Source organism: Anomalospiza imberbis, chromosome 29 (genome assembly GCF_031753505.1).
Source record: "Anomalospiza imberbis isolate Cuckoo-Finch-1a 21T00152 chromosome 29, ASM3175350v1, whole genome shotgun sequence".
NCBI classification, from domain to species: domain Eukaryota; kingdom Metazoa; phylum Chordata; class Aves; order Passeriformes; family Viduidae; genus Anomalospiza; species Anomalospiza imberbis.
The window spans coordinates 2,805,785-2,823,809 of record NC_089709.1 but is presented as its reverse complement, the minus strand read 5'-3'; the positions used below and the strand labels follow the sequence as shown (position 1 = coordinate 2,823,809).

The following is an 18,025-nucleotide window of genomic DNA, read 5'->3' as shown; positions in this document are numbered from 1 at the left end:
ATTCTGAGATTTTAGGAAGGAATTTTTGGATTTTTGGAAAGAATTCTGGGATTTTAAAAAGGAATTCCGGGGATTCAGGAAGGAATTCCTGGATTTTCGGCCCAAACCAGTCCAGGATTCCCTTATATCCCTTGCCACATCGCCCTGAGGGACATTCGGGGCTCCAGGCAGAACTTGAAGGAGAATTTTGAGGCTCCCAGGGAGGATTTTGGGTCTCCTGGGAAGGATTTTGGGTCTCTGGGAAGGACTTTGGGGGATCTCCGGTAGGATTTGGGGTCCCAGGACGGATTTTGGAACTCCCAGGTAGAATTTGGGGCTCCTGGGGAATATTTTGGGGGATCTCAGCTAGATTCTGGGGATCCTGGGAAGGATTTTGGGGGTCCCATGTAGGATTTGGGGATCCTGGGAAGGATTTTGGGGCTCCCAGGTAGAATTTGGGGACCCTGGGGAGGATTCTGGGGCTCCTAGTTTGGATGTGTGGATCCTGGGGGATCCCAGGTAGAATTTGGGCATCCTGGGAAGGATTTTGAGGGATCTCAGGTAGAATTTGGGGTCCCAGGAAGGATTTTGGGGATCCCAGGTAGAATTTGGGCATCCTGTGAAGGATTTTTGGGGATCTCAGGTAGGATTTGAGGATCCTGGGAAGGATTTTGGGGTTCCTGGGGAAGATTTTGAGGGATCTCAGGTAGAATTTGGGCATCTTGGGAAGGATTGTGCGGGATCTTGTGTAGGATCTGGGGACCCTGGGGAGGATTTCAGGAATTCCAAGCAGGATTTTGGGGATCCTGGAGATATTTTAGTGTTCTTGAATAGGATTTTAGGGTCAGGGGAGTCTGACAGCAGCACCCAAAGCTTTGTCCCCTGAAGCCATTCCAGGATCTCTCGGCTCCCCTCAGCTCCCAGCCCCCTCCCAGCCCAGTTCCCCCCATCCCGGGCCCGTCCCGGGCCCATCCCGGTCCCCTCATCCCACCCCACCGACCCCCCACCACCCCCCACACCGCCATCACGCCCAAGACGGAAGTCCCGCCCACCCCTACTACTGTAGCCAATCAGAGCCCGGTATTCGCCAGACGGACAACAGAAACAACCAATCGCCGCTTAGGACTGGAAAGAGGGACGTGCAGCCGAGCCAGTGGCAGCCCGCCCGACACCCTCTTCTTCCCCCGGCGGTTCCCCCACCTGTTTCTCCCGCCCGGTCTCTTCCGTGAAGGCGCCGGTACCGAGCGGAGCTGCCATGGCGGCGAGGGGGGCTCGGCGCTCCCTCCGCTGCGTCCGGCCCCGCGCCCTGCTCCAAAATGGCCGCCACCGCCTCCACCGCCTCAGGTGTGTGACGGACAGCAGCTGTACCCAATGGACGCAGAGAAGCGGCCGCAGTGACATCACAATTGACCAATCAGTGCGTGCGGAAGGCGGGGCACTGAGAGGAGGCGGTGCAAACAAAAGAGCGGGGCCGCAATGACTGACACGAACGGCAGCCAATAGAAAATGAGAACCATCGAGTGGGCGGGGAAAGAGGCGGGGCTACAGCAGTCCCTCAGCGCGTTCGAGCCCGGGGCTGGAGGATGCGGGGACACCGCGCGGGACCGGGGGATGCGGGGACACCCGAAAGCGCCCCGGGAAGGGAAAGGGGCCTGGAGGAGAAGGGAGCTCACCCCCACCCGTCCGCTGAGACCACCCTCAGCTCATGTCACCGGTGTCACCAACACCCTCCCGAGCCAGTGCCCCTTGAAATGCCAACGCCGGCAGCTGCACCCACTGAAACACGGACAGAGCCCTGGGCTGCAGAGAAATATTTACGTTTTTAAGTGAACTACAGGAGAATAAAGTGGGGGAGGGAGGAAGGAAGGGGGATGTGAACAAAAATAATCACAGCTTCACTTGGTTTCTTACCAGAAAGAGCAGCTGAGCCATGGGGGCTCTGCAGAGCTGCTCCTGCACGGAGACACGCGGGGGAGCTCTGGGTGCCAGGGATGGGGCTGCTCCCGCCTGCCCAACACCCCCAAACCCACTCCAGGAGGCTGTGAGTCCCTCAGGGGCACCCCCAGAGCTCCCAGGTACGCCCTGGCTGGGGGACAGGCACCCAGGAGCTGTCCCAGCCCCTCGGTGCCAGGGTTTGGCCTCTTGGAGCAGCTCCTGGGCCACCCCTGGCTGTGCCACCTCTGGCTGTGCCACCCCGGCTGGGCCACCCCTGGCTGTGCCACCCCCGGCTGGGCCACCCCTGGCTGTGCCACCTCTGGCTGTGCCACCCCGGCTGGGCCACCCCTGGCTGTGCCACCCCCGGCTGGGCCACCCCTGGCTGGGCCACCCCCGGCTCTGCACTGGCCTCAGAAGGAAATGGCCAAGGGCAAGGAGTGAAGAGCTGCTGCCACCTCTCCCCAGAGGCACCAGGGGCTGTGGTGGTGGTGGGGGGTTCTCACCTCCCAGCCCTACCTGGGGAGGGGAAAAGCAAAATCCCCTGGTCCCTCCCCAGGCTGAGCCCACCCAGTGCCCCTGGAGCTCCAGGTCCCCGTGGGGAGACCCTGGAATGGGACCCCAGGATGGGACCCATCAAGGGTCTCCCCCACCCCACGTGAGAAGTTTAGGACTTATTGAAGGCCACCAGCACGGCCCAGATCATCTCCGTGGCCCTGCCTTTGGCAGCTTCCACCTCAGGTCCCTCTGGGGAGAGGGGTCCCCTTGATGGGATCCCAGGTAGGGTGTGGGGTCTCCTTGATGGGACCCATCAAGGACCACCCCCACCCCATGTGAAGAGTGTTTAGGACTTATTGAAGGCCATCAGCACGGCCCAGATCATCTCCATGGCCCTGCCTTTGGCAGCTTCCAGCTCCAGGTCCCTCTGGGGAGACCCCTGGGTGCGACCCCATGACGGGACCCATCAAGGGTCTCCCCCACCCTACGTGAGGAGAAGTTTAGGACTTATTGAAGGCCGCCAGCACGGCCCAGATCATCTCCGTGCCCTTGCTTTTGGCAGCTTCCACCTCAGGGTCCATATCCAGCAGGTCCTTGGTCCTGTTCATGGCCACGTCGTACTTGTCGTCGGCCAGGCTGGCGAAAACGTTCTCCAGCACGTCCGAGGCGTGGGCCAGCACCAGCAGGGCCAGAGTCCTGCGCTCCATGCGCTGGGGCTCGTTGACCCAACGCTCCAGGACGCTCTCCTGGAGCCTCTTCAGCAGGCGCTGCTTCTCGGAGGCGTTGCTGACGGGGTGGGTGGTCATGTCGAAGAGGAGGAAGTTCTGCTTCTCCGTGGTCAGGATGCCCTTCTCCACCAGAGCCTTGGCCAGGCGCTCCCGCACGTTGCGCAGCTGGTACTGCAGCTTGAAGGGGTTCCAGGTCTCTCCTGAGGGGTGGGAGGCTCTGGTCAAGGTTTGTTTCCCAATCCCAGTGTTCTTCCATCCTTCCACGATGTCCTGCATGGACACCGGGCGCTGCCGCAGGAGCTCTGAGCTCCAAGATTTCCACCGAGCTCCCAACAAAAGAACACCCGGAAAATCCTTCTCTGCCCCCACATCCAGCCTTCCCCGGCTCTCCCCATCTCCAGGGATCTCCAGGGATCTCCAGGGCCAGGGAGGCTCTGGTCAAGCTTTGCTTCCCAATCCCAGTGTCCTTCCACCCTTCCATGATGTCCTGCATGGACACCAGGCTCTGATCCCTTGGTCTGACTCAGATCCTCCTGGCAAAGCTCCCAGTGGAGTTTTGAGCAGAGATCCCAGGGCAAATCCCATCCCTTTCCAAAGCCTCTTCCACCCGTGGATCACCCCCAGCCTGCTGAGGCCTCAGCAGGAACTAAAGGAGAACAAGTCCAAGATCTCCCAGAAGAACACCCGGAAAATCCTTCTCTGCCCCCACATCCAGCCTTCCCCGGCTCTCCCCATCTCCAGGGATCTCCAGGGATCTCCAGGGATCCAGGACCAGGCCAGGGAAATTCTGGTCAAGCTTTGCTTCCCAATCCCAGTGTTCCTCCATGATGTCCTGCATGGACACCAGGCTCTGATCCCTTGGTCTGACTCAGATCCTCCTGGCAAAGCTCCCAGTGGAGTTTTGAGCAGAGATCCCAGGGCAAATCCCCTCCCTTTCCAAAGCCTCTTCCACCCATGGATCACCCCCAGCCTGCTGAGGCCTCAGCAGGAACTAAAGGAGAACAAGTCCAAGATCTCCCAGAAGAACACCCGGAAAATCCTTCTCTGCCCCCACATCCAGCCTTCCCCGGCTCTCCCCATCTCCAGGGATCTCCAGGGATCTCCAGGGATCCAGGACCAGGCCAGGGAAATTCTGGTCAAGCTTTGCTTCCCAATCCCAGTGTTCCTCCATGATGTCCTGCATGGACACCAGGCTCTGATCCCTTGGTCTGACTCAGATCCTCCTGGCAAAGCTCCCAGTGGAGTTTTGAGCAGAGATCCCAGGGCAAATCCCCTCCCTTTCCAAAGCCTCTTCCACCCATGGATCACCCCAGGCTTGCTGAGGCCTCAGCATTTGGATCCTCCAAAATGCTTCCCAGGAGCTCAAAATCCTGTTGAGGATCTGGAAATCCTCCCCAGGATCCACAAATCCTTCCTGAGATCCTCAAAATCTTTCCCAGGATCCCCAAATCCTACCTGAGATCCTCCAAAATCCTTCCCAGGAGACCCAAATCCTATCTGAGATCCTCCAAAATCTTTCCCAGGAGACCCAAATCCTACCTGAGATCCTCCAAAATCTTTCCCAGGAGACCCAAATCCTATCTGAGATAATCCAAGATCATTCCCAGGATCCCCAAATCCTACATGGGACCCCCAAAATCCTTCCCAGGAGACCCAAATCCTACCTGAGATCCTCCAAAATCTTTCCCAGGAGACCCAAATCCTACTGAGGATCCCCAAAATCCTTCCCAGGATCCCCAAATCCTATCTGAGATCTTCCAAGATCTTTCCCAGGATCCTCAAATCTTACCTGGGACCCTCAAAATCTTTCCCAGGATCCCCGAATCCCACATGGAACCCCCAAAAGCCTTCCCAGGAGACCCAAATCCTACCTGGAACCACCCAGAATCCTCCAGGAGAACCTTCAAATTCTACCTGGACACCCTCCAGGGTGATGTGGGAAGGGAAATCAGGGAATCATGGACAGGCCTGGAGAGGGGTTTTGGAGGGATTTGAGGGTCCAGGGCCGTTCTGGGGCTCTCCCCTCTTTTTGGGGCTCCCTCACCACCAGATCCTGGAGCTCTGGACGCAGAGGATGATGCTGGACCTGGGATCCTGGATGGATTTTGGTGGCTTTGACGGGGTCTGAGGGATGTTTGGACAGGCTTGGAGAGGGGTTTTGGAGGGATTTGAGGGTCCAGGCTGGTTTTGGGGCTCCCTCACCACCAGATCCTGGATGCAGAGGATGATCCTGGATGGATTTTGGTGGGTTTGGCTGGGTCTGGGGGATGTTAGGACAGGCTTGGAGGGATTTGAGGGTCCAGGCTGGTTTTGGGGCTCCCTCACCACCAGATCCTGGATGCAGAGGATGATCCTGGATGGATTTTGGTGGGTTTGGCTGGGTCTGGGGGATGTTAGGACAGGCCTGGAGGGATTTGAGGGTCCAGGCTGGTTTTGGGGCTCCCTCACCACCAGATCCTGGATGCAGAGGATGATCCTGGATGGATTTTGGTGGGTTTGGCTGGGTCTGGGGGATGTTAGGACAGGCCTGGAGGGATTTGAGGGTCCAGGCTGGTTTTGGGGCTCCCTCACCACCAGATCCTGGATGCAGAGGATGATCCTGGATGGATTTTGGTGGGTTTGGCTGGGTCTGGGGGATGTTAGGACAGGCCTGGAGGGATTTGAGGGTCCAGGCTGGTTTTGGGGCTCCCTCACCACCAGATCCTAGAGCTCTGGACGCAGAGGGTGATGCTGGACCTGGGATCCTGGATGGATTTTGGTGGCTTTGACGGGGTCTGAGGGATGTTTGGACAGGCCTGGAGAGGGGTTTTGGAGGGATTTGAGGGTCTAGGCTGGTTTTGGGGCTCCCTCACCACCAGATCCTGGATGCAGAGGATGATCCTGGATGGATTTTGGTGGCTTTGGCTGGGTCTGGGGGATGTTAGGACAGGCCTGGAGGGATTTGAGGGTCCAGGCTGGTTTTGGGGCTCCCTCACCACCAGATCCTGGATGCAGAGGATGATCCTGGATGGATTTTGGTGGCTTTGGCTGGGTCTGGGGGATGTTAGGACAGGCCTGGAGGGATTTGAGGGTCCAGGCTGGTTTTGGGGCTCCCTCACCACCAGATCCTGGAGCTCTGGACGCAGAGGGTGATGCTGGACCTGGGATCCTGGATGGATTTTGGTGGCTTTGACGGGGTCTGAGGGATGTTTGGACAGGCTTGGAGAGGGGTTTTGGAGGGATTTGAGGGTCCAGGCTGGTTTTGGGGCTCCCTCACCACCAGATCCTGGATGCAGAGGATGATCCTGGATGGATTTTGGTGGGTTTGGCTGGGTCTGGGGGATGTTAGGACAGGCCTGGAGGGATTTGAGGGTCCAGGCTGGTTTTGGGGCTCCCTCACCACCAGATCCTGGATGCAGAGGATGATCCTGGATGGATTTTGGTGGGTTTGGCTGGGTCTGGGGGATGTTAGGACAGGCCTGGAGGGATTTGAGGGTCCAGGCTGGTTTTGGGGCTCCCTCACCACCAGATCCTGGAGCTCTGGACGCAGAGGGTGATGCTGGACCTGGGATCCTGGATGGATTTTGGTGGCTTTGACGGGGTCTGAGGGATGTTTGGACAGGCCTGGAGAGGGGTTTTGGAGGGATTTGAGGGTCTAGGCTGGTTTTGGGGCTCCCTCACCACCAGATCCTGGATGCAGAGGATGATCCTGGATGGATTTTGGTGGCTTTGGCTGGGTCTGGGGGATGTTAGGACAGGCCTGGAGGGATTTGAGGGTCCAGGCTGGTTTTGGGGCTCCCTCACCACCAGATCCTGGATGCAGAGGATGATCCTGGATGGATTTCGGTGGGTTTGGCTGGGTCTGGGGGATGTTAGGACAGGCCTGGAGGGATTTGAGGGTCCAGGCTGGTTTTGGGGCTCCCTCACCACCAGATCCTGGAGCTCTGGACGCAGAGGGTGATGCTGGACCTGGGATCCTGGATGGATTTTGGTGGCTTTGACGGGGTCTGAGGGATGTTTGGACAGGCCTGGAGAGGGGTTTTGGAGGGATTTGAGGGTCTAGGCTGGTTTTGGGGCTCCCTCACAACCAGATCCTGGATGCAGAGGATGATCCTGGATGGATTTTGGTGGGTTTGGCTGGGTCTGGGGGATGTTAGGACAGGCCTGGAGGGATTTGAGGGTCCAGGCTGGTTTTGGGGCTCCCTCACCACCAGATCCTGGAGCTCTGGACGCAGAGGGTGATGCTGGACCTGGGATCCTGGATGGATTTTGGTGGCTTTGACGGGGTCTGAGGGATGTTTGGACAGGCCTGGAGAGGGGTTTTGGAGGGATTTGAGGGTCTAGGCTGGTTTTGGGGCTCCCTCACCACCAGATCCTGGATGCAGAGGATGATCCTGGATGGATTTTGGTGGCTTTGGCTGGGTCTGGGGGATGTTAGGACAGGCCTGGAGGGATTTGAGGGTCCAGGCTGGTTTTGGGGCTCCCTCACCACCAGATCCTGGATGCAGAGGATGATCCTGGATGGATTTTGGTGGCTTTGACGGGGTCTGAGGGATGTTTGGACAGGCCTGGAGAGGGGTTTTGGAGGGATTTGAGGGTCCAGGCTGGTTTTGGGGCTCCCTCACCACCAGATCCTGGATGCAGAGGATGATCCTGGATGGATTTTGGTGGGTTTGGCTGGGTCTGGGGGATGTTAGGACAGGCCTGGAGGGATTTGAGGGTCCAGGCTGGTTTTGGGGCTCCCTCACCACCAGATCCTGGAGCTCTGGACGCAGAGGGTGATGCTGGACCTGGGATCCTGGATGGATTTTGGTGGCTTTGACGGGGTCTGAGGGATGTTTGGACAGGCCTGGAGAGGGGTTTTGGAGGGATTTGAGGGTCCAGGCTGGTTTTGGGGCTCCCTCACCACCAGATCCTGGATGCAGAGGATGATCCTGGATGGATTTTGGTGGCTTTGGCTGGGTCTGGGGGATGTTAGGACAGGCCTGGAGGGATTTGAGGGTCCAGGCTGGTTTTGGGGCTCCCTCACCACCAGATCCTGGATGCAGAGGATGATCCTGGATGGATTTTGGTGGGTTTGGCTGGGTCTGGGGGATGTTAGGACAGGCCTGGAGGGATTTGAGGGTCCAGGCTGGTTTTGGGGCTCCCTCACCACCAGATCCTGGAGCTCTGGACGCAGAGGGTGATGCTGGACCTGGGATCCTGGATGGATTTTGGTGGCTTTGACGGGGTCTGAGGGATGTTTGGACAGGCCTGGAGAGGGGTTTTGGAGGGATTTGAGGGTCTAGGCTGGTTTTGGGGCTCCCTCACCACCAGATCCTGGATGCAGAGGATGATCCTGGATGGATTTTGGTGGGTTTGACGGGGTCTGAGGGATGTTTGGACAGGCCTGGAGAGGGGTTTTGGAGGGATTTGAGGGTCCAGGCTGGTTTTGGGGCTCCCTCACCACCAGATCCTGGAGCTCTGGACGCAGAGGGTGATGCTGGACGGATTTTGGTGGGTCTGGGGGATGTTTGGACAGGCCTGGAGGGAGCTGGGGTGGTGGAATTTCCACCTGGCCCTACCAGTGAGCAGCTCTATCCAGGTCTGAACCGTCTCTGCTGTCTCCGTGGCCTTGATGTGCCTGAGGGTCTCATCCAGCAGCACATCCCCAGTGGGAGCATCCGACTTCAGCAGCACCTGGCAGGAGAAATGGGACAGAATATGAAAATATTGTCATTTTGTAGCGTTATTGTATAAATAATGTAACATTACCATAATATAATAATAAAACATTATATATATAACGTTATATAATAATATAATGCTACAATTATATAATAACATAATAATAATATAATAACATAACATTATAAATATAATATAGCATTACAATTATATATTACATATAATATGATATAACATAACATAATATAGTAAAATATAATATAGTAAAATATAATATAATATAATATAATATAATATAATATAATATATATTATAACATAGTATAACATAATATATTGCATTTATATATTATATTAATATAACACTATAATATAATATAATATAATATAATATAATATAATATAATATAACATAGTATAACATAATATATTGCATTTATATATTATATTAATATAACACTATAATATTATATTACATTAAATTATTGGCTATATAGTATTATATATTAAAGCTAAGAAAGTATATAATGTACTCTATACAATATATTATAGATTCTATCAATATAACATAATGTATAATAATATAATGATTGATATTATAATATTGGCTTTTTGTAAATATTTAAATGGATTTTATATGTGTAATGTTAAAGCAACTTTGTTATAAACCTTGTAAAGTTTCTAGTATAAACTTCGTAATTAATTGTTATAAACAGTAAACTTTACAAAGCTTGTAAACTTTGTAAATTTTACTTTGTAAAGTAACTTTGTTTTATTTCAGCTGTTAATTAAGCTGAGTAAAACAGCTGATATATGTTACAGATATATATTACAATATGGGCTTTTTGCAAGCATTAAATTGGATTTTATATGTGCGGTGTTAAAATAACTTTGTTAGAGAGCTGCAGCTTGTATTTCTGCTTTGTGGCCCGCATCTCCTATTACCCTCTATGAAAAGTTTACACTTTCACAGCAGAGTGAACAAGTTTATCACAGCGGGACAGGGGCTGGGGCTGGCGGCAGAGCCGTGCCGCTCCCCGGGCAGCACGGCGTGGGCAGAGCCCCGGACCCTGCTGCAGCCTCACCTTCCTCTCCAGCAGCCTCTTCTTCCTCAGGGACAGCGGCTCCAGGCGGATGCGGCCGCGCAGAGCCAGCTCGATGAGGATCCCGCCCCGCAGCCCCGAGGAGATGCAGTCGTTCCAGAAGGACGTGTAGCCCTGGGGAAGAAAATGGGGAGGAATTTTTCCTCTCTTCTGCTCCTCGTCCCTCCTGGCTTGCTTGGATCCTGCCCAGGAGTCTCTCCAGAGCTTCCCAGACTTCCCGGCTCCCATCTCTCCAAAGCTTCCCAAATTTCCCTGCTCCTGTCTCTCCAAACCCTCCCAAATTTCCCTGCTCCTGTCTCTGCTTCTGTCTCTCCAAACCCTCCCAGATTTCCCTGCTCCTGTCTCTCTAAACCTTCCCAAATTCCCAGATTTCCCTGCTCCTGTCCCTCTAAACCCTCCCAAATTTCCAGATTTCCCTGTTCTTGTCTCTCTAAACCCTCCCAAATTTCCAGATTTCCCTCCTCCTGTCTCTCTAAACCTTCCCAAATTTCCAAATTTCCCTGCTCCCGTCTCTGCTTCTGTCTCTCCAAACCCTCCCAGATTTCCCTGCTCCTGTCTCTCTAAACCTTCCCAAATTTCCAGATTTCCCTGCTCCTGTCTCTCTAAACCTTCCCAAATTCCCAGATTTCCCTGCTCCCATCTCTCTAAACCTTCCCAAATTTCCAGATTTCCCTGTTATTGTCTCTCTAAACCTTCCAAATTTACAGATTTCCCTGCTCCTGTCTCTCCAAAGCTTCCCAAATTCCCAGATTTCCCTGCTCCTGTCTCACTATACCCTCCCAAATTTCCAGATTTCCCTGCTCCTGTCTCTCTAAACCTTCCCAAATTTCCAGATTTCCCTGTTATTGTCTCTCTAAACCTTCCCAAATTTCCAGATTTCCCTGCTCCTGTCTCTCCAAAGCTTCCCAAATTCCCAGATTTCCCTGCTACCATCTCTCTAAACCTTCCCAAATTTCCAGATTTCCCTCCTCCTGTCTCTCTAAACCCTCCCAGATTTCCAGATTTCCCTGTTCTTGTCTCTCTAAATCTTCCCAAATTTCCAGATTTCCCTGCTCCTGTCTCTCTAAACCTTCCCAAATTCCCAGATTTCACTGCTCCTGTCTCTGCTCCTGTCTCTCCAAACCCTCCCAGATTTCCCTGCTCCTGTCTCTCTAAACCTTCCCAAATTTCCAGATTTCCCTGTTCCTGTCTCTCCAAAGCCTCCCAGATTTCCAAAGGGAGGTGGAAATCTTTCCCCCACCAGGTGAGAAGCTCCAATTTTCCCCCTTCCTGCCCAAAAGCTCCTCCAAACACTGAGCAGGCTGTGCCCTCCTGGCTGCATGTTGGATTATGCCTTTTTCTGACCCACAGATGGGATAACGGAGAGGTGTTTTAAAAACTTTCATTCTGTTTTCAGTCTCATGTGAAGGGTGAGACAATACAGGTGTTATAATTTACACCATCACAATCAGAAGCTAATTATTTCTTGATTACAATACATTATTATAATGTTTTGGCTTATCAGCTTTAGCCACACCATGCTGTAAATATCTTAAAGCAAATAATTTAAAATTACCCCTTGAGGGTCCTACTACAATACACCTTTCATAGTTCTGTTTCTCCAAAGTTCTCTATTTCTTATTTACAAAACCACCCTTTAAAACTTGTTTCTAGCTCCATTTCTCTCTCAACAATGTCCTATTCTATAATATTTCCAAATAATCTTTTTTTTATCTCAAAGTTTACACAAGATGCACACCATGTGAGCCTTCTGTCAAGATTTGAGAATTCTCTACAAATTCATTTCCCATAACCACAGGGCACACCCAGCTCCACCCAGCCCCAGGGTGTAAAAAATCCACAGAAAAGTGAGAAAAGTGTCAAAAATCATCCAGTTCCAGCCCTTGCCATGGCAGGGACACCTTCCACTATCTGCAAGCCCTGGCCTTGGGCACTTCCAGGGATCCAGGGGCAGCCACAGCTTCTCTGGGCACCTGTGCCACCCTCCCAGGGAGGAATTTCTTCCCAAAATCCCATCTAAACCTCCTCTTTGTCCACTTGAAGCCATCCCCCCTTGTCCTGTCACTCCAGGTTGTTGATGGGGCCTCATCCTGAGAGCTGCCAGCTCCAAAAGCAAAGGATTTGGGAAAGGTGCAAAGGTTTGGGAAATAAAACCCACAAAGAACCAGGAACTGAAACAGGAATTTGGCCCGGGAAAGAGAGGATGGAGGGAGAAGAGGATGAAGGAGATCAGACACATAAAAAGGAGCAGCAAAAAGGAAGAGAATCCAAGTTTCACTGTGCACAGGACACTTCTGGCCTGGAATTGCAGCCAGGGAGGAAAAAACACCTGGACAAGAAAGCCCAGGGAAGGGCAGGGAGGGAATTTGCCCTGGGAATTTGCAGGCAGGGAGCTGGTTGAACCCTGAGGTTCAGCAACGCTCAAGTGATGCTTTCCAAGAGAGCTGGCTCTGCTTTGGAGCAGTGGGGCAGCCCAGGTGACTTTTCCTTTTCCTTTTCCTTTCCCTTTCCCTTTTCCTTTCCCTTTCCCTTTCCCTTTCCCTTTCCCTTTCCTTTCCTTTCCTTTCCTTTCCTTTCCTTTCCTTTCCTTTCCTTTCCTTTCCTTTCCTTTCCTTTCCTTTCCTTTCCTTTCCTTTCCTTTCCTTTCCTTTCCTTTCCTTTCCCTAACCCCATCCCTTCCCTTCCCTTCCCTTCCCTTCCCTTCCCTTCCCTTCCCTTCCCTTCCCTTCCCTTCTTCCACTCCTCTTTCATTCCCTGGTGAGAACAAAGCCCGATTGTTTCCTTCTGTCCCTTGGATTTCAGGGCAAGCCAGGAGCATTCAGGGCTCCGGGAGAGCCTCAGGGGGCTGGGCTGGCATTTGAGGGGTGCCCAGGGGAAGGGTGACCCCAGGGGGATCACACCACCACCCGCTGCTTTGCAGGGAGACCCCAACCCACGTGAATGGGCTCCTGGTGGGAACTTCCACCTTTCTGCTGCTCTCTTCCCTCCCTTTCTGCTCTTCTTTTCCCTCTCTTTCTGCTGCTCTTTCCTCTCTTTTTTTTATTCCTCCCTTTCTGCTGCTCTATCTTTTCTTTTTTCTCCTCTCTTTCTGCTGCTCTATTTTATCTTTTTTCCTCCCTTTCTGCTGCTCTATCTTCTCTTTTTCCCCTCCCTTTCTGCTGCTCTATCTTCTCTTTTTTCCCCTCCCTTTCTGCTGCTCTATCTTCTCTTTTTTCCCCTCCCTTTCTGCTGCTCTATCTTCTCTTTTTTATCCCTCCCTTTCTGCTGTTCTTCTCTGTTTTTTCCTCCCTTTCTGCTGCTTTCTTTCCTCCCTTTCTGCTCTTTTTCCCCCTCCCTTTCTGCTGCTCTTTCTGCTCTTTTTCCCCCTCCCTTTCTGCTGCTCTTTCTGCTCTTTTTCCTTCCCTTTCTGCTGCTTTTTCTTCTCTTTTTTCTCCCCCCTTTCTGCTGCTCTTTCTCTGGATGGAAAACAGGGAGGGAAGGACAGGTCTAAAAGCTACCAGGAGACTGGAGAAAAAGTGAGCCCCTTCCCAAGGAAAACAGGCTGGGACCCCCCAGCCCTCCCCCAGGGAAGGTTTTCCCTCCCCAGGGGTGAATTCCCACCCCCTGTGGGTCTGTTTGAGCAGGGCACGTGGACACTGGCCTTGCCCAGCACTGAGGACCATAAAAGAAATGAAAACTTTTATTTGCTTTCTCCATTTCCTCGTGCAGGAAGACAAAGCAACCTTTCATCCCTGCCCTCCTGCTTTCCGTTCCTGGGTTTTGCTCATGGCTTTTACAAACAAGTTCTCCAGGAAAGGGTGTGAAGATGAGCAAAGGTTTCAATTTCCTGGCCTCAAGGGCAAGTTACCCCTAGGAAATTTTAAATTCCAAAGCTCCTGGGTTATTTCCAGCTTCTGGAATCAGACTGGTTACAAAAGCCAGGCTGGTTTGCAGCCAGGTCCTCCTACATGGACAGACTGGTGCTTTAAATAATGAAATTACACTGTGAGCTCATTGAGTTTGGCAAAAATGGTCTTGTTTTTCCCCAGTCATCAAAGCATGAGTGAACACCCGAGCTGTGAAAACAGAGCCCAGCTCAGGGCCAGGCTGCTGCTGCCTCTGGTTGTGAGTTACAGGAATGTGGAAGGACAGGATGGAGAAAAAAAAAATAAAAGTGTGACAAGGTTTTTTCCTGTATTTGTTGTGCTCTACCAGTTCCTGGTGGCTGAAGGGCCGTTCCCAGGATACATAAACCAAGAACACCAAACACAGCCCAGGAAAAAGGCAGCCCATGGCACCCCACTCCCAGGCTGCTCTCAAATATTTGCTCCAGGATTATTTGCATTGTGTTCCCTTTACAGCCCTGAGCTGCTGCCACTTCCCAGTTGGCTCCTAGGTCTTATCTGGGGCTCTCAAACAGGACAGCCCCAGCCCTTGTCACTGTCACAGCCTGGGCTGGATCCCTGTGACAGCTCAGCACCAGCTGGGACCAACCCAGAACTGCAGAGCCCAGCTGAAAGAAAGGTTCAAGCACCTCACAAAGGTTGAATTCCACCCCTGAGGAATGAAGAGGAGGAGGACATCCACCTCAGCTCCTCAGGGTGGGAGCCAGGCTCACACAGGAATCATGGAATAATTACAGCTGGAAAAGATCTCCAAGGTCACTGAGTCCAGTCTTGACCAAAGTGGGTTCCTGGAGCTGGAAAGCCTCTGTAGAAGCTTCTGCTCTGCCACTGTCACCCCAAGAAGCACTTTGGGCACCTGGTTGGCTTCCCCTGGTCTGCAATTCCCCATCCACTCGTCAGGAATGGCAGATTTTAGAACTGTGGAATAGTTTGGGTTGGAAGGGACCTTAAAGGTCAACTAATCCCATTCCCTGTCATGGCAGGGACAGGTTCCACCACACCAGGCTGCTCCAAGCCCCATCCAACCTGGCCTGGGACACTCCCAGGGATGGGGCAGCCATGGAATAACCTGTGCCAGGGCCTCACCACCCTCACAGCCAAAGATTTCCCCAAGCGGATGCAGAAGATGGATGCAGGGGTGAAGTCAAGGCACAGGGACAGCACAGGCAGCTCAGAGAACTCCATACCAGGCACCTTCCCCTTCCAGGCAGAGCTGACAAACGAGTTCCAACAGCTGATAAGCACAAAACAATTCTGTTTGACCAGGATTCCCTTCCTCCAGGGTGGCAGGCACACAGGAGGAGCTCCCAGCACTGACACTCCCACCCAGCCCCATCCCAGGAAGCCAGCAGAGATGCAGCTCCTGCTCCCTCTGCACCGTGGGTGCAGACTCAGCCCGTGCCTGCTCCCAGCTCCCAGCCCAGCTGACTCTGCTCCCTCGGCCTCTTCCCTCTGCTCTTCCCCACATGAATTTTTAAAGAGCAGAGCAGTGCTCACGGGGTCCCTGTGTGCCAGCTGGTGCTTTGGGGCTGCAGAGGAGGATGTTCACCCTTTGATAAACCAGCTGAGGCTCCTTCTACCCATGGCTTCAGCCCTGGAAAGAACAACCCCCCCCTCTGCTCTGCACACCCACACCTCCTGCCACTGTCCCCAAGGCAGGGCTGGTGGCACAGCACTTACCGGCCACGCTCACAGCTCAGGTTGCCATCTCCTGGCACAGGGAGCCCAGCGCAGCTGGCCCATCCCTGGAATTGTCCAAGGCCAGGCTGGACAGGGCTTGGAGCAGCCTGGGATGGGGGAAGGTGTCCCTGCCCATGATGAGGGTTTGGAACTGGATGAGCTTTACAGTCCCTTCCAACACTCAGTGAGGTTTGGTTGAGGTGCTGGGGTTGGACTCGATGATCTTTAAGGTCTCTTCCAACCCAGTCATTCTGTGAATTCTGCGACCCCAACCCAGACCACGACTCTGTGATTCTAAGCAGGTTCTGAGGGAGAGCACTGACGAGAACCCACCCGATCCCTTCTGCTGCTCCCCGAGAGCCTCGAGTCCAGCGTGAGCACAGCACTGCCCACGTGCCAGCGGACACCTGCCTCACCTCCTTGTCCTTCAGCCCCAGGAGCAGCACCTCCTCCATGAGCGTGAGGCGGATGTCTTTGGAGTCATCGGGATCGTCCTCGTTCAGCTCCCTGTCCGCAGCCGCCTCCTCCTCGCCGTCCGCCTTCTTCTCCGCGCTCCTGCCCTCCGCCCGCCGGCCCCGGTGCGTGAGCGTCGTCATCTCCCGCTGCAGCTGGGCACGGCAGGGCACAGCCGCGCTCAACACCCGCCACGGGCACGGTGCTGGGCCCCAGACCCGAGCCCGAGCCCCCAGAGCCAGACGCGAGCCCCCAGAGCCAGCCCCAGGGGCGCTCGTCCCTTCTAGCCCAGGATTTCCAGCTCCCCCTCCCCATGGCGGAGGCGGGGGGCCGCCGTCCCCCGTCGCCGCGCCGGGACGCTCGCAGTGCCAGGTTCTGCAGGGAGCCCCGGAGGCCGCACGGGCGGTCCCGCACCCCCGGCAGCGTCCCGGGACGGCCCCGTCGCACCGCCCGCGACCCCCGCTCTGTCCCACCCGCCTCCCAACCCCGGCCCGGCTCTGCCTCAGGCCTCCGGGCTCTGTCCCACCCCCCCCCCGGCCCGCACCGTCTCGCCCCGCCGGACCAGCCGCGCTCCATCCCGCCCGCCGCCGCAGCGCCCCGCGGGTGAAGATTCGCCCCCCTCCCCACGAGGGTTGGGCGCTGCCAGACCCCCGCCCACCGCGCGGCCTCACCGCGGCCCGGCGGGTCCGCCCGCCCCGCTCCGCTCCGCTCCGCGGGCAGGAAAAGCCTCCCCGGGCCGCCGCCGCTTCCTGGGCTCCGCTGGGCCCGCCCACGCCGCGGCGCCGACCAATGGGAGCCCGCGCCAGTCGGAGCAGCCAATGAGTGCGGCCAGGCTGGGTCGAGGGGCGGAACTTCCTCCTGTCAGTCAGGGAGTGGCTCCGCCCCCGCCCGCGTGTCCTGTCCCACTCCCGTTCCTGTCCCCGTCCCGTCCCGTGTCCATCTCCGCTCCAGCCCGGTCCCGTGTCCCGTCCCGTGTCCATCTCCGCTCCAGCCCGGTCCCGTGTCCCGTCCCGTGTCCCGTCCCGTGTCCATCTCCGCTCCAGCCCGGTCCCGTGTCCCGTCCCGTGTCCCGTCCCGTGTCCATCTCCCCTCCAGCCCGGTTCCGTGTCCCGTCCCGTGTCCATCTCCGCTCCAGCCCGGTTCCGTGTCCCGTCCCGTGTCCATCTCCGCTCCAGCCCGGTCCCGTGTCCCGTGTCCATCTCCGCTCCAGCCCGGTTCCGTGTCCCGTCCCGTGTCCATCTCCGCTCCAGCCCGGTTCCGTGTCCCGTCCCGTGTCCATCTCCGCTCCAGCCCGGTTCCGTGTCCCGTCCCGTGTCCATCTCCGCTCCAGCCCGGTTCCGTGTCCCGTCCCGTGTCCCGTCCCGTGTCCATCTCCGCTCCAGCCCGGTTCCGTGTCCCGTCCCGTGTCCATCTCCGCTCCAGCCCGGTTCCGTGTCCCGTCCCGTGTCCATCTCCGCTCCAGCCCGGTTCCGTGTCCCGTCCCGTGTCCATCTCCGCTCCAGCCCGGTTCCGTGTCCCGTCCCGTGTCCATCTCCGCTCCAGCCCGGTTCCGTGTCCCGTCCCGTGTCCCGTCCCGTGTCCATCTCCGCTCCAGCCCGGTTCCGTGTCCCGTCCCGTGTCCATCTCTGCTCCAGCCCGGTTCCGTGTCCCGTCCCGTGTCCCGTCCCGTGTCCATCTCCGCTCCAGCCCGGTTCCGTGTCCCGTCCCGTGTCCATCTCCGCTCCAGCCCGGTTCCGTGTCCCGTCCCGTGTCCCGTCCCGTGTCCATCTCCGCTCCAGCCCGGTTCCGTGTCCCGTCCCGTGTCCATCTCCGCTCCAGCCCGGTCCCGTGTCCCGTCCCGTGTCCATCTCCGCTCCAGCCCGGTTCCGTCCCGTCCTGTGTCCCATCCCATTCTCGTCTCTGCTCCAGTCCCGTCCTGTCCCGTGTCCCATCCTGTTCCTGTCCCTACGTCCATCCCCACTCCAGTCCCAACCTGTCCTGTGTCCCATTCCATTCCCATTCCTGCTTGTCCCATCCTGTCCCAGGTCCCATCCCCGCTCCAGTCCTGTCCCGCGTCCCATTCCTTGTCCAATCCTGTTCCCGTCCCTGCTTGTCCAATCCTGTCCCAGGTCCCGTTCCTTTGC

The 18,025-nt window shown here is 55.6% G+C and overlaps 1 protein-coding gene and 1 long non-coding RNA gene across 3 annotated transcripts; both read right to left on the bottom strand.

Annotated features, from left to right (window-relative positions):
• Window positions 1-2,702: 2,702 nt before the first annotated feature.
• On the bottom strand, window positions 2,703-16,651 carry GOLPH3L (golgi phosphoprotein 3 like). 2 transcript variants are annotated; one of them, XM_068174845.1, is made up of 5 exons: window positions 16,574-16,651; window positions 15,866-16,057; window positions 9,868-9,999; window positions 8,681-8,795; window positions 2,703-3,337 (listed from the first exon to the last, which is right to left on the bottom strand). In XM_068174845.1, exons 2-5 carry the CDS (start codon window positions 16,043-16,045, stop codon window positions 2,910-2,912), a joined length of 855 nt encoding a protein of 284 aa, XP_068030946.1. In that variant the 5' UTR covers window positions 16,046-16,057; window positions 16,574-16,651; the 3' UTR covers window positions 2,703-2,909. The 2 variants fall into 2 exon arrangements, with proteins under 2 accessions (XP_068030946.1, XP_068030945.1); XM_068174844.1 differs by lacking the exon at window positions 16,574-16,651 and having other exon boundaries at window positions 15,866-16,060.
• On the bottom strand, window positions 10,011-11,098 carry LOC137463579 (uncharacterized). The gene is made up of 3 exons (XR_010993950.1): window positions 11,009-11,098; window positions 10,418-10,954; window positions 10,011-10,363 (listed from the first exon to the last, which is right to left on the bottom strand). It is a non-coding gene; the product is annotated as an uncharacterized lncRNA (long non-coding RNA).
• Window positions 16,652-18,025: the final 1,374 nt, after the last annotated feature.

What these genes read in the sequence shown, in the direction of transcription:
- GOLPH3L (XM_068174845.1), bottom strand. Translation starts at nt 16,045, where the DNA reads ATGACGACGCTCACGCACCGGGGCCGGCGGGCGGAGGGCAGGAGCGCG. An exon ending in TGGGGCTGAAGGACAAGGAG is followed by an intron (nt 10,000 to 15,865) that starts GTGAGGCAGGTG and finishes TTTCTTCCCCAG; the next exon opens with GGCTACACGTCCTTCTGGAA. An exon ending in AGAGGCTGCTGGAGAGGAAG is followed by an intron (nt 8,796 to 9,867) that starts GTGAGGCTGCAG and finishes TTCTCCTGCCAG; the next exon opens with GTGCTGCTGAAGTCGGATGC.